General features: G+C 40.4%; 1 protein-coding gene across 1 annotated transcript; it reads right to left on the reverse strand.

The window, feature by feature from the left end:
• Positions 1 to 4247: 4247 nt before the first annotated feature.
• On the reverse strand, positions 4248 to 11252 carry plcxd2 (phosphatidylinositol-specific phospholipase C, X domain containing 2). Its single transcript, XM_033985793.2, has 8 exons — positions 11118 to 11252; positions 10884 to 11020; positions 10680 to 10799; positions 10114 to 10167; positions 9876 to 10031; positions 6333 to 6443; positions 6130 to 6260; positions 4248 to 4448 (listed from the first exon to the last, which is right to left on the reverse strand). Exons 1-8 carry the CDS (start codon positions 11218 to 11220, stop codon positions 4289 to 4291), a joined length of 972 nt encoding a protein of 323 aa, XP_033841684.1. The 5' UTR covers positions 11221 to 11252; the 3' UTR covers positions 4248 to 4288.
• Positions 11253 to 11735: the final 483 nt, after the last annotated feature.

Below are 11735 nucleotides of genomic sequence, written 5' to 3' on the forward strand. Positions count from 1 at the left end.
CCCTGGTTTGGTCCTGGTTTAGTCCTAGTTTAGCCCTGGTTTGGTCCTGGTTTAGTCCTAGTTTAGCCCTGGTTTGGTCCTGGTTTAGTCCTAGTTTAGCCCTGGTTTGGTCCTGGTTTAGTCCTAGTTTAGCCCTGGTTTGGCCCTGGTTTGGTCCTGGTTTGGTCCTGGTTTAGTCCTAGTTTAGCCCTGGTTTGGTCCTGGTTTAGTCCTAGTTTAGTCCTGGTTTGGTCCTGGTTTGATCCTGGTTTAGTCCTGGTTTTGTCCTGGTTTGGTCCTAGTTTCACCCCAGTACGGTTATGTAAACTCGCTCCTGTTCCTCATGGGACGACATTGAAATTTGGTATCACAAGACCAAAATAACTGCAATTAATCATCACATCACGATAATTGTGAATTCAATAATCGCTGACAGTTTAAAAATGACCTGGATATGAACAATTATAATTTTAACATTAAGACCAGGCTCCATATTTACACTGTCATAGTATTGTACTTGGTTATAAATGAAAACAACAGTGATCCAGACGAGACCAACAGGAGAAATATGTTTGTTCTGCACATTCTGGTGACGTAATGTCGATTATCTTTATTGACAATTATCACCATTACATAAAACGCCCCAGGAACGATCATTGTGTACCCTGTTTATCGTCCCATCCCTAGGTTAATTTAAATCAGCCGTAGTAACAGCAGTGACGACAGATTTTAGAAGAGCATCAGTTGCGTTTGAGTTTGTTGTAATGTTTCTCGCTCCATTTTTGTACCGTCCTGCTCGACTCTGACCACAAAAATGCAGCACGACTACTGTCCATGTGACGCAGAGTAACAATCTGAGCATTCATACAAACACAGCAAGAGTATGCAGTAATCTTAATACTACGCAATAAATATTTTGATGTACTTGAAAATATACAGATGTGCAGAGGCGTCTCATTGACAGTTACAGGAATCGTTTGACTGGTTGTGCATTAAGTTAAGGGCACTATCATTTTTGTCTTTGCCTATTTCATGAGTTTTTTGTTTTTTTTTAAATTCTGTTGAAGCCTGGTTGAAAAGCAATGTCTGACTTTCATTGGTTAAATTTCATAGAATTTTTATTTATTATTACTTTTGTCAGATTCAAGTTATTTCTGTGACCATTGTGAGTTTTTCTTTCATTAACTGAACGATACCAACAATTTTGTCCACGTGTGTACATCCATTTTCTTCCTCTTATCCGGGGCAGGGACTCCCAAACTTCCCCCATCCCAGACACTTCCTCCAGCTCCTCCAGTGGGACCCCGAGGCACATACGAATTTATACAGTTCCTTTTTTTTAAGCTCTGCAAAATTTGACTATAATAAACATAAAATAGTTAAAAAATTGATACTAAAACCAAAAGAAAAAAACAAAATAACGCAATGTCGTCTTCCAAATAATATGATATAAGGCAACTATAGCTCAGTTGAGTGGTTTCGTTGAGCAGTTAGATCCATTAACGCAAAGGTTGACGGTGCAATTCCAGCTCCCATACATGAATACTGTCTTTGTGTCCTTGGGCAAGACACTTAACCCCTTAACACCTCGCCCCACAGTGTCTGAATGCGTTTGGGAATGGAAAAAATGGAAAAGTGCTATATAAAAATGCAAGTGTTTCCAATTTTACTGTGTTTTTCCAATTCACTTTTTGTGCAATATTATAAAAAAAACAAACAAAAACTAACAATAAATCGATTATTGTCGTATTACCCACCCCTGCAGTGGCACATCCTACATACAGCCTTGTTATTATATGCACTTTCTATATATATATACACTGCGTTTAACTGGATTCTACTGCCATCTCTCCAGTAAAACTATGAAAGTGTGTAAATATACGTTCTTTATGCAGAGCAGTGTCAGCTTTACAGCACAAGTGGCACGTTTTTCGCCTCCACCTTTTCCCTTCCGACCCCCCTATAGTGGCATTGTCTGCATTTTTAGTGAGAGTTTATAGTGAGGTCGTAAATTCTGTCACACTTTGGGCCGGCGCAGTCTAGGGTTCTGGTTTCTGGAAAACAATGTCATAAAAAAAGCTCAGGTCGGAGCGTGAGAGATGTATTTTCTTGTCGCGTTTTTTTTATTTATCTCATAATATAAAGATAATAAGGGCGTTGATTCTTCTTCCTGTCGCTGTTTCAGGTCGTGACAGCAGCTATGCCACCTTTATGTGTTTGGTAAAGATGTCTACAGGCGATATTTTTGTTTGTTGTGTGATTTAAATATCAGTTTAACATGTTGACATTATATACAAAGCATTTTTTTTTTTTTTTTTAAGTGTCTTGCCCAAGGACACCAGCTCGTCTAAGGTCAGGGAAGTAACAAAAAAACCAGGATGGAAACTGGATAAAATAAAGAAGTAAATTAATAAACAGGGTTGTAAAAGGTAAACTAAACAAATCTGATCTGAAATACTTAAACAGAAGGTACTGGCAAGGTTTAAAACAAAAGAAACAAAGGTTAAGTTTACACACAGACTATCTCAAAACGGGGTCACTTCCACATTAGTGACGTAACAAAAGAGACACATACAGGTGAGCTGAATCTTCTGAAGTCGAGGGAGGCGGCTGCAGGTGAGCCGCAGGATTGGCCACGCGGGGAAACAGTCGTCCAATCACCGACAAGAGCTCAAACAGACGGGATCGGGGGAAAAGGGACAGATTCAACAACAGATCTAGGGCCAGAACTGACACAATGACAGTTTCATCTGTGCTGGAGCTGGAATCGCACCGCCAACCTGTGGGTTAGTGGAGAAACACTCTACCAACTGAGCCCTGGTTTAGTCCTGGTTTAGTCCTGGTTTGGTCCTGGTTTGGTCCTGGTTTAGTCCTGGTTTAGTCCTGGTTTAGTCCTGGTTCGGTCCTGGTTCGGTCCTGGTTCGGTCCTGGTTCGGTCCTGGTTCGGTCCTGGTTTAGTCCTAGTTTGGTCCTAGTTTGGTCCTAGTTTGGTCCTAGTTTGGTCCTGGTTCGGTCCTGGTTCGGTCCTGGTTTAGTCCTGGTTTGGTCCTGGTTTAGTCCTGGTTTAGTCCTGGTTCGGTCCTGGTTCGGTCCTGGTTCGGTCCTGGTTTACTCCTGGTTCGGTCCTGGTTCGGTCCTGGTTTACTCCTGGTTTGGTCCTGGTTTAGTCCTGGTTTAGTCCTGGTTTAGTCCTGGTTTAGTCCTGGTTTGGTCCTGGTTTGGTCCTGGTTTGGTCCTGGTTCGGTCCTGGTTTAGTCCTGGTTTGACTAAACATGTTTAATAAAGTATAAATTCTGAGAGTTTATCCTCACTTCTGCTTTTTAGCATCTTTAAACATTACACATGTTTAAATCCTAAAACATAAGAAGGAAAGAGACAGTTTGGTTTATGTATCTTAATTATTAGAGACAATGAAATCCACATATTGGCATTTCAACTTCAAAGTTTCAACCTCATGATATAAATTTCTATATTACACAAAACTGATGGAAAATTGTGAGTTTTAGTCCGTGTTTTAATGTTTCCTCCTCAAAAACAGACCTGGAGCTGCATTTTGTTTCATTCACACATGTTTGAATAACACTATTATGACTTTTTTTAAACTATATTTGACCACTTAAAATATTAAACACAACAAATGAATGAGTGTGGGTCATGGAATCCTTTTTGACTGGCCACGTTGAATATTAAACACATTTATTTTCATGTTATGTCATTAAGTTATAACGATTATACTGGGAGATATTTACTCTTTTTTTGAGCTTGTATAAGAGCAGATTGTGACATGTGCTTTAACTGTACCTGTGTTTGAAATAAACAAATGAAAAAAATGAAAAATTAACACTTTATTATTAGTTTGTCTCAATCTCGAAAGCTCAAAACGCTCTGTTCCACCTTGTGATGTCATGAAGTGGTAGTTTTCAAGTTAACAGCTCCTTTTTTTACCTTTAGTTCAGTAGAGATCGGCAATTTCCAAAGCTGAAATCATCTAAATTGAAGGTGTGTGGAGTTTAAAAACACGGTAGAGCACTTCCTGTATTACCACACGATGACATCACAAGGTGGAACAGAGTGTTTTCAGTTTGAGAGAAGAACTCAGCCTAAATATGCAGAGTTTGTGTGTTAAATACGCGTGAATGAAACCAAAAAAACACAACTCCAGGTCTGTTTGTGACGAGGAAACATAACGTAGATCATAAAATAGCATGATGACGGGTCTTTTACGTCCGCAGTTAGTCTGTTTATTCACCAAAATTCCGTGAAAAAGCTCTGAATTCCTGTCAGATTTTGGCAGGAGCAGCGGCCGGGGTCATCTGGCCTTGTGATCCTTGTCCGATAACAAAAGATTATTCAGCTTGATGACAATGTTGGCAAAGTCTGTGAGATCCACAAAGTCCGAAGTGATGATGTTGACTCCGCCCACTCCTGGTTTCTGAGCCTCCACCCAGGACATGATGGTGGGGAGGTTCCTTTTTTCACAAACAAACAAACAAACAAACAAAGCTTTTAGTGCAAGAATTCCCTGGAAATAAGCTAATATCACAGTTTTACATTCTTGGATTTTTTGAATAAATTTCCACGGCGCGCAGAACAAAACCAGGAAGTGAGTTGTTTTTCCTGCGCTGATAAACGACCCCATTTCCTTGAAAGTGCAGAATCGGGCCAGATCCTGTCTCGCCACCGCGTCCTTCCCTGAGTTTTTTATCCATCATTTCACGAAAGAACGTCAAGTATGAACTCTCTAAGCCTGGATATCCTCTCGGGACCATAATCTTCAACTCAAGTTTTGTTCAAATAAATCCTCTGTGTAAAACTGTTGCTCCACGACATGTTGCGTATTTGTACAAGTTTAGTCCCGGATTCGAACGAAAACTGATCATTTGTAAAGACGTAATCAAACAGTTATAAAGTGAAGAGCTGTGCAGAGAGAAAATAAACACATTATGGATAAAAGTGTGAAGGAAAATTCAAATCTGTCAACTGGAAAAGACGTTTCGCTGCTCGTCCAAACCGATTCTTCTTCAGTTTTGGTCAGATTACTGCTGGACACTGACTTCTATCTGTCTGAAGGGGGCGCTAACTACATTGAAACTAAAAACGCCTTTTGTTTGCAGTTGGTTTAAGACGGGAATTAAACAGGCAGATTTTGTTAGGAAAGACTATCCTTGTTTGAACAGGAATGGAGGCCTCAGACATAAGGCAGATATTTTGAAGCACGATATATCGCTACAGAGAAATATCACAATATTTTTACTTTTTCATATTATTTATTATATTATTATTCACTATTATTATGATTATTATTATTATTACATTGTACAATTTCTATATGGTTATTTTTTTACTTCTATTTCTCTCTCCCTCCCTCTCTCTGTGCATCTTTTTCCCTGCCTCTGTTTCTCCCTCTCTCTCTCTCTCCCTCTCTCTCTGTCTCTCCCTCTACTTCTCTTTCTCTCTCCCCTCTCCCTCCCAGCCTCCCTTTCTCTCCCTTCTTCTCCCTCTCTCCCTCTCTCTGTCTCATGCTCCTGTCTCTCTCTTTCACATTTTGATCCCGTTGAATCCTGTCATTCTCATCAGAATCTGCCCGTGTCATCAGGGAAGAACAAATCCACTGATGTAATAACCTGGTCATTCAGTTTATTCCGGTGTCTGACCTCATTCTGCTGAACCTCGACCGGACCAACTGCAGCAACACCAACATATTTCCTTAATTAAATCCAGGTGGCGACTTTTTTTTTGGCCCAGTTTACATTTATAGTAGCTCAATAGTCCAAGCCGACAAACAGAGACTATAAACAAAGAGTTGTGTTAGTTTCAGTGTCGTTAGCGCCCCCTACAGACAGATATAAGGCAGTGTCCAGGAGTAATCTGACCAGAAGTGAAAAAGCAGCTTGAACGAGCAGAGAAACGTCTTCACTCCTACAACTTTTTTGTCCAGTTGACAGATTTTTTAATTTCTCTTTTGCTATGGATCAGACCTAAACAACTGAGGGATTACGCAGACGAATTATGGGAAAAAAACTCTTTGTATGGGTTTAAATGAGGTCAAGTAAAACATTACAGCTTTTCCATCTAAGAAATGACTATTATATAAAACCTCACTGTGTATCTGAACGCTGTGTCCGCAGAACCACATGAATCGTGACTCACTTCTCCACCAGATAACTGCGCAGGCCCCACACCAGACCTTTGGCCACTGTGTTGACCCGCGGCGTGAGGATGGCCTGGGACACGTGGAAGGAGCCTTGAGTCTTCCTTTCCTTCAAGGTGGTGTCGAGGAACTAGGAAAGGAAAGAAAATTGTAATAAACCGGTGTGATTTTTCTGTAAAGTTCTGTGGTTTTCACTTCTGACCTGCAGGAGTTTGCCGGGCTCCGTCGTGTTCGCCCACGGAGCAGGGATCTTGTTTCCAGGCCACAAAACAGGGACGCTCTGCCCTGATGCATGATGGTAAAACACTATGACCTACGAATTAAAGAGGGTTTGTTGTAACCAAAAAAGTCTAAACAAGGAGTGGTGAAGGTAAAAAAGTACAAGTAGTAAAAATTATATATATACATAAAGTAAAATAAATAAATACAAAAAAAATTAAATAAAATAAATACATAAAATAAAAAAATAAAATAAATGAAATGAAATAAAATTAAATGAAATAAAGTAAAATAAAATCAAAATAAAATTAAATAAAATATAAGAAAAAGAAAATGAAAAGAAAAGAAATAGCTAAGTATGGTAAGCATAATAAGTGGTTATATTAATGGAAAACAATATTACGGGCTCAGAAGTTGATCAGAAATCGAAACAAACCACACAGAATATGAAAAAAATAAAATAAATAATAATAATAATAGTAGTAAAATAAAAAAAAGAATAAATAAATAATACATTTGACTCCACTATATTTTTGAACAGGACTGAAAAGTAAAAAGTTCTTTTCTTCTGATTTGAGGGGTTATTTTTACCATGTTCGTGACTAAAACAAAACTAAACTGATTCGTATTGTAACTGTTGACCAAAAATATGTAGGCCAATCATTTTTGAATCAATATTTCTACATTTACACTTTAACAAATGAACAACACTTATGTGAAATACTTTTACTTTTTACTCTTAAAGCGCATTTTTAAACGGGTGCTTCAATACTTTTACTTAAGTAGATTTTTCCACGTGATACTTTTACTTGAGTAACTTTTTATCTCGGCATCTGCACTTTTGCTTAAGTAACTGAGTATTTCATCCCCCGCTGACAAAACAGAATAACATTTTAAATTTTGATTAATAATAGTAAGTGTAATAAGTAATGGCACATGTACAACAAAATCAACAGTACAACAAAAGTATAGTAAATATTTCTGCTAATCAGTTTAGTTTTACATAAATACATTTTTAAAATCCACATATTAAAGACTCTAAACCTCTAAAATGTTTAAACATGGAATTCCACCCTCCTATTGGCTCACGTACATTTGGATAAAAGATCAACACTGCCCCCTGCTGTTTATAAACGTTAACGTCACCTCTGCCTTTCTCTTACCAGTTAAATCAGACATATTGTACTTGTGTCGCTCTATAGTTACAATCTGCGACATTCGTGGATCATTATGTTAGAATTTACACATTTTAAATCACAATATTCATCTAAAACAACGTAATAAAAGCAACAAGTCTGAATATGAATCACTCCACACACTCACTGAATAAATGACAAGGACATAACTATGACACGGTTAAACGCTCTGAAGAAAAGTCCATTTTGCTGAATACGTCTGATTTAACGACACTTTAGTGGAGCGGAAACAGTAGCCGCAACAAAAATCTGAAGACACTGTATTTGTTTAAAGGATTTTTCTCAAGTAAATTAAACAAATTAGATTGACAACCTAATGAGATGACACTAATTCCAGAGCACGAGGGTCACCTGTGAGGATTACTTTACCACGCAGGTTAAGCCACTACTGCTACTATTACATGTGGACCAAACCTACCTGCGGAAGATAACTGAAGAAATACTTTGATAAATATTTAACTGTAGGATATAGAGTTTGTGCAAGCAACAAATGTGACTTTTTAACTGCATAAACTTGTGATAAATAGAAATGTCACTTAACTAGCCCATGTCATGTTACTCTGTGTCGCTTAGAGAAGAGATCGGGTCCAGTACCTCTGTCTGACGCGCTGCCGTTTGTAAGAAGTAGGCTAGAAGTACTGTTTAATGCAGGTTACACACAGATGATATAATGTAGGCCTACAAAAAACAGTGTAGTAACCAGCAAAATGAAGCGGACAACGAAAAATACAGCAGCTACTCGGCGTCTTCCCTCTCCACTCCCAGACAGCAGGAAACCCGGTGTCTTCGAAAATACTGCCACGTCACCTTTACCCACGTGAACCTTAGGCATCGCCATAGCAACCAGTCACCATTATGTCTCCTACAATGCCATTACAACCTTGAAATATAGATGGTGATATAATTATTTGTGGTATCAATAAGAAGTCCTATTGTACTGTAATGGAAATCTGTTGGAAGGTTTAGTTTGTTTTTGTGTCACGATCCGCACTATTCCTGCCCCATGTTTTGCCTCCTGTCCTACTCTTTCCCCCTCCCTCACCTGCCGGAGCTGGGCGGAGCTCCTGGCTCCTCCCGTGCACACCTGCAGCCCATCAGCGCAATCACCACCACCTGCTGTGGATAACAGGAGCCAGGACCAGACTCTCGGGGCCAGATCGTCTGCGTGTCTACATCCTGCTTGCTGGACCGTCCCAGCTCCAGCGCTCCCGGCTCTGCTCCAACCCTGCTTCCCAGCCCTGGTACTGTCTTGTCTCGTCTCTGCACTCCACGTCACTGGGTCCTACCTTGCACCCTGCTCCTCGTCCTGGCTCTGATCACCTTGTCTACGTCCCTGCACTCCATGACCCCGGACCCTGGCTCGCACTCTGCTCCCTGCCCCGGTGCTGCACGCACCATCGTCTCCGCTGGCTCCACGTTTCGCCCCTGGATTCTGGCTCGTAACTCGTCCCCGCTCATCGCCAGATCTATCCTCGTTACTGTACCATTTATCACTAACTGTAAATAAACACTGTAAACATTCCTCGAGTTCTGCATCTTTTGGTCCAATTTGCCTGCCATTATGACATTTTGTTTTCCTTGATAGTTTGGACTGCTCACTAGCGCCTCACAGTGGTCAAGTTATGTTGCGGTGACGTGTCCTATAAGCTGACTTACACAGGGTTGGGTGCTGTCTTTCTACCAGTGGAGGCAGGACGACAGCGCCATCTGCAGTCCGACTTCTTCAGGACAGTATCCCAGGTGTGTGAGAGTAAATACGCCCCTCGTCCTGGTTTAAAGGGCCTTTTTACCACTTTTTTTTATCACCTGGGATATCTGTTTAAATCAGCTGAGCGGACATGTCACAGCATTGTGTTGTGCGTCCTGATTGGCTGTTGGACTGTAGACCATTGTCCATCAGTCTCCTCCGTGCCGTGTCTCCTGTCCAGTACAGAATGTGTTCAGACAAATTTACATAAACGTTGTATCGCAGTGTGACTCTGAAGTGCTGTACGTTTGCAATTTGTTTTCTCCCCGACAAAACCCACAATGTCGATGAAACGTTCTGCACCGACAAAGACGCCTACGAAGGTTTGAACTTTGAGAGAGTTTAAACGAGAGAGAAATGTGAGAAAATGTTAACGCCTGTGTGAGAAAAGTGTATAAAGTGTGTGGTGAGGGGTTTTACAGCAAAAAACATATAGAATAAAGTAAAAAATAAAGCTAATACGTCGTGGATTTCGCCTGTTATGGGTTATTTTTAGAACGTGACCCCCGCGATAAACGAGGGACCAGTGTAAACCAGACAAACCTCATTGGACTATCACAGACTGTAGTTTCATATCTGTTACCTGATATCTTTTGTCCCAGAGGTAGTCCAGAGTAACTCCCTCCACAGTGCAGTCCAAACACAGCCGGGAACCAAAGACCTGCTGCAGCATGTTGATGAGGTACACGTGGTGGTCTGCGTTCATGGCGTAGTAGTGATTAAAGTCCAAGAACACGACCTAAACCACAAAACACATCTGTTATTAAGCCTGACGATCAATTTAAATACATGTGTTATCATATACAGACAGTGTTTCTTACCTCTTTTTTATGTTTTGATAAGAAAGAGTTGATTTCCAGAAGCCCATCTCTGACCTGCGTGGAGGAGAACAGTGTGGACAGAGCATTTTCAGTAGAGTTTTTGAGTTCTGAGGAGAGATAACAGCATTAAAACATGACTTGAACCTCACAAGAGTCAGTTTTGGGTCATACAGAACCTTAAATCGTTCATAATTTGCAGTTAAAAGTTGAACAAACAGAACCCACGCACCGTCCCTGCTACGATTATGAGCAACCACTGCATTTCTACATTAGTTTAACAAGATTTTAGCTCATGTTTTGTGCAGAATTATGACCAAAACAGGAATTCTCTTGAGTTACAGTGACCCTGATGTGTGATGTTTACATCTGTATCGACCTTTGAGCCACTCATGACACAGACCAGGTTCAAACTGCATGAATCCAGACAAAACAAAAAGGAGGGTATGTGTTTTGCATCCATAACAAGAAAAACACAAAACTGAGATAAAAACAGACAGAAAATGCAGGTTAATTTCTAGCAGGGTCTTATTAAAAAGTGGGTAAGTGTTGAATATGTTTGTCTTTACCTTGTGCCCAAACAATCCATGGATGAAGTAGATCTCGTTCTCTGGTTCTCCTGGTTTGGCCGATACTCTCAGGTCAAAATATCGAATTCCTGCATCCAGCTGCTCCCTAAAAGTCAGGTTCTGGAATACATAAACGCTTTAGGTCATTAACGATTAAAGTATTACTACTATTTCTGCTAATAATGATGATAATAAGAGACGAACTTGTGTCATGGACCACTTCACCATGACCTTCTTGGCCACGACACTGAACATAGTGGCCAAGTACTTCACATAAACCTTCTGATCTGGGCCAACAGGAGCAGAGACATCCACCCAATATGTGAATGAATCATGGGAACCTTTTAAAAAAACACAGAAAACATTGCAAAATAGTTTAAATGTAGCTGAGTTGAAGCAAAAACCCAGAGAAGACCCAAAGAAAACCTAAAGACTCACCTGGCACAGCGAGATGTTTGAGAGGCATGGCACTGAGTTTGGATGGAAGACACCCCATCCAGTCTGCGTTGGCATCTCCAATCCCAGCAGGTCTCGTCTTCATTTCACAAATTGTGCAAAAAAACAGAAATCCAGTCTATTTTCTTGTAGATCCCCGTTTGCTCCAGGTGGATAGCTTCCAACAGACGTACACATGTTTTCATCTGCACCATGGAGTCTATTTCTACATGCTGCATCCAAATAAATGCTTATAACTGCTTGTAACGTGTTTCTCTGTCTAGTAGGCCTTCATGTGCAATGCTCCAAGCACCTACCGGCATTCGTTCACAAAACCTCTAACTGGTTAATCTTCTTAAAGAGGAATTCCGCTTGTTGGTCATCTCCGGGGCGCGCTGTGTCCGTGCGTCTTAACCGTGCGTCCACAGCCTCCTCTAGCTGTGGGGCGCGTGTGGACACGACACACAGCAAAAAATATAGGTCAGAGCGATAATTAACCTGATTATAACCCATATTTCTTGTTTTTTATCTTTGGAAAATGGCAATTTGTTAGTCTATATTAACGTAATCCAACAGTTTTGCCAGATTAAACGAAAAAACATGGCACTTTTGATCACCAAA

Source organism: Periophthalmus magnuspinnatus, chromosome 20 (genome assembly GCF_009829125.3).
Source record: "Periophthalmus magnuspinnatus isolate fPerMag1 chromosome 20, fPerMag1.2.pri, whole genome shotgun sequence".
NCBI classification, from domain to species: Eukaryota; Metazoa; Chordata; class Actinopteri; order Gobiiformes; family Gobiidae; genus Periophthalmus; species Periophthalmus magnuspinnatus.

What these genes read in the sequence shown, in the direction of transcription:
- plcxd2 (XM_033985793.2), bottom strand. Translation starts at nt 11,220, where the DNA reads ATGAAGACGAGACCTGCTGGGATTGGAGATGCCAACGCAGACTGGATG. An exon ending in TGAAGTGGTCCATGACACAA is followed by an intron (nt 10,800 to 10,883) that starts GTTCGTCTCTTA and finishes TATGTATTCCAG; the next exon opens with AACCTGACTTTTAGGGAGCA. An exon ending in TCTGGGACAAAAGATATCAG is followed by an intron (nt 6,444 to 9,875) that starts GTAACAGATATG and finishes TTTAATTCGTAG; the next exon opens with GTCATAGTGTTTTACCATCA.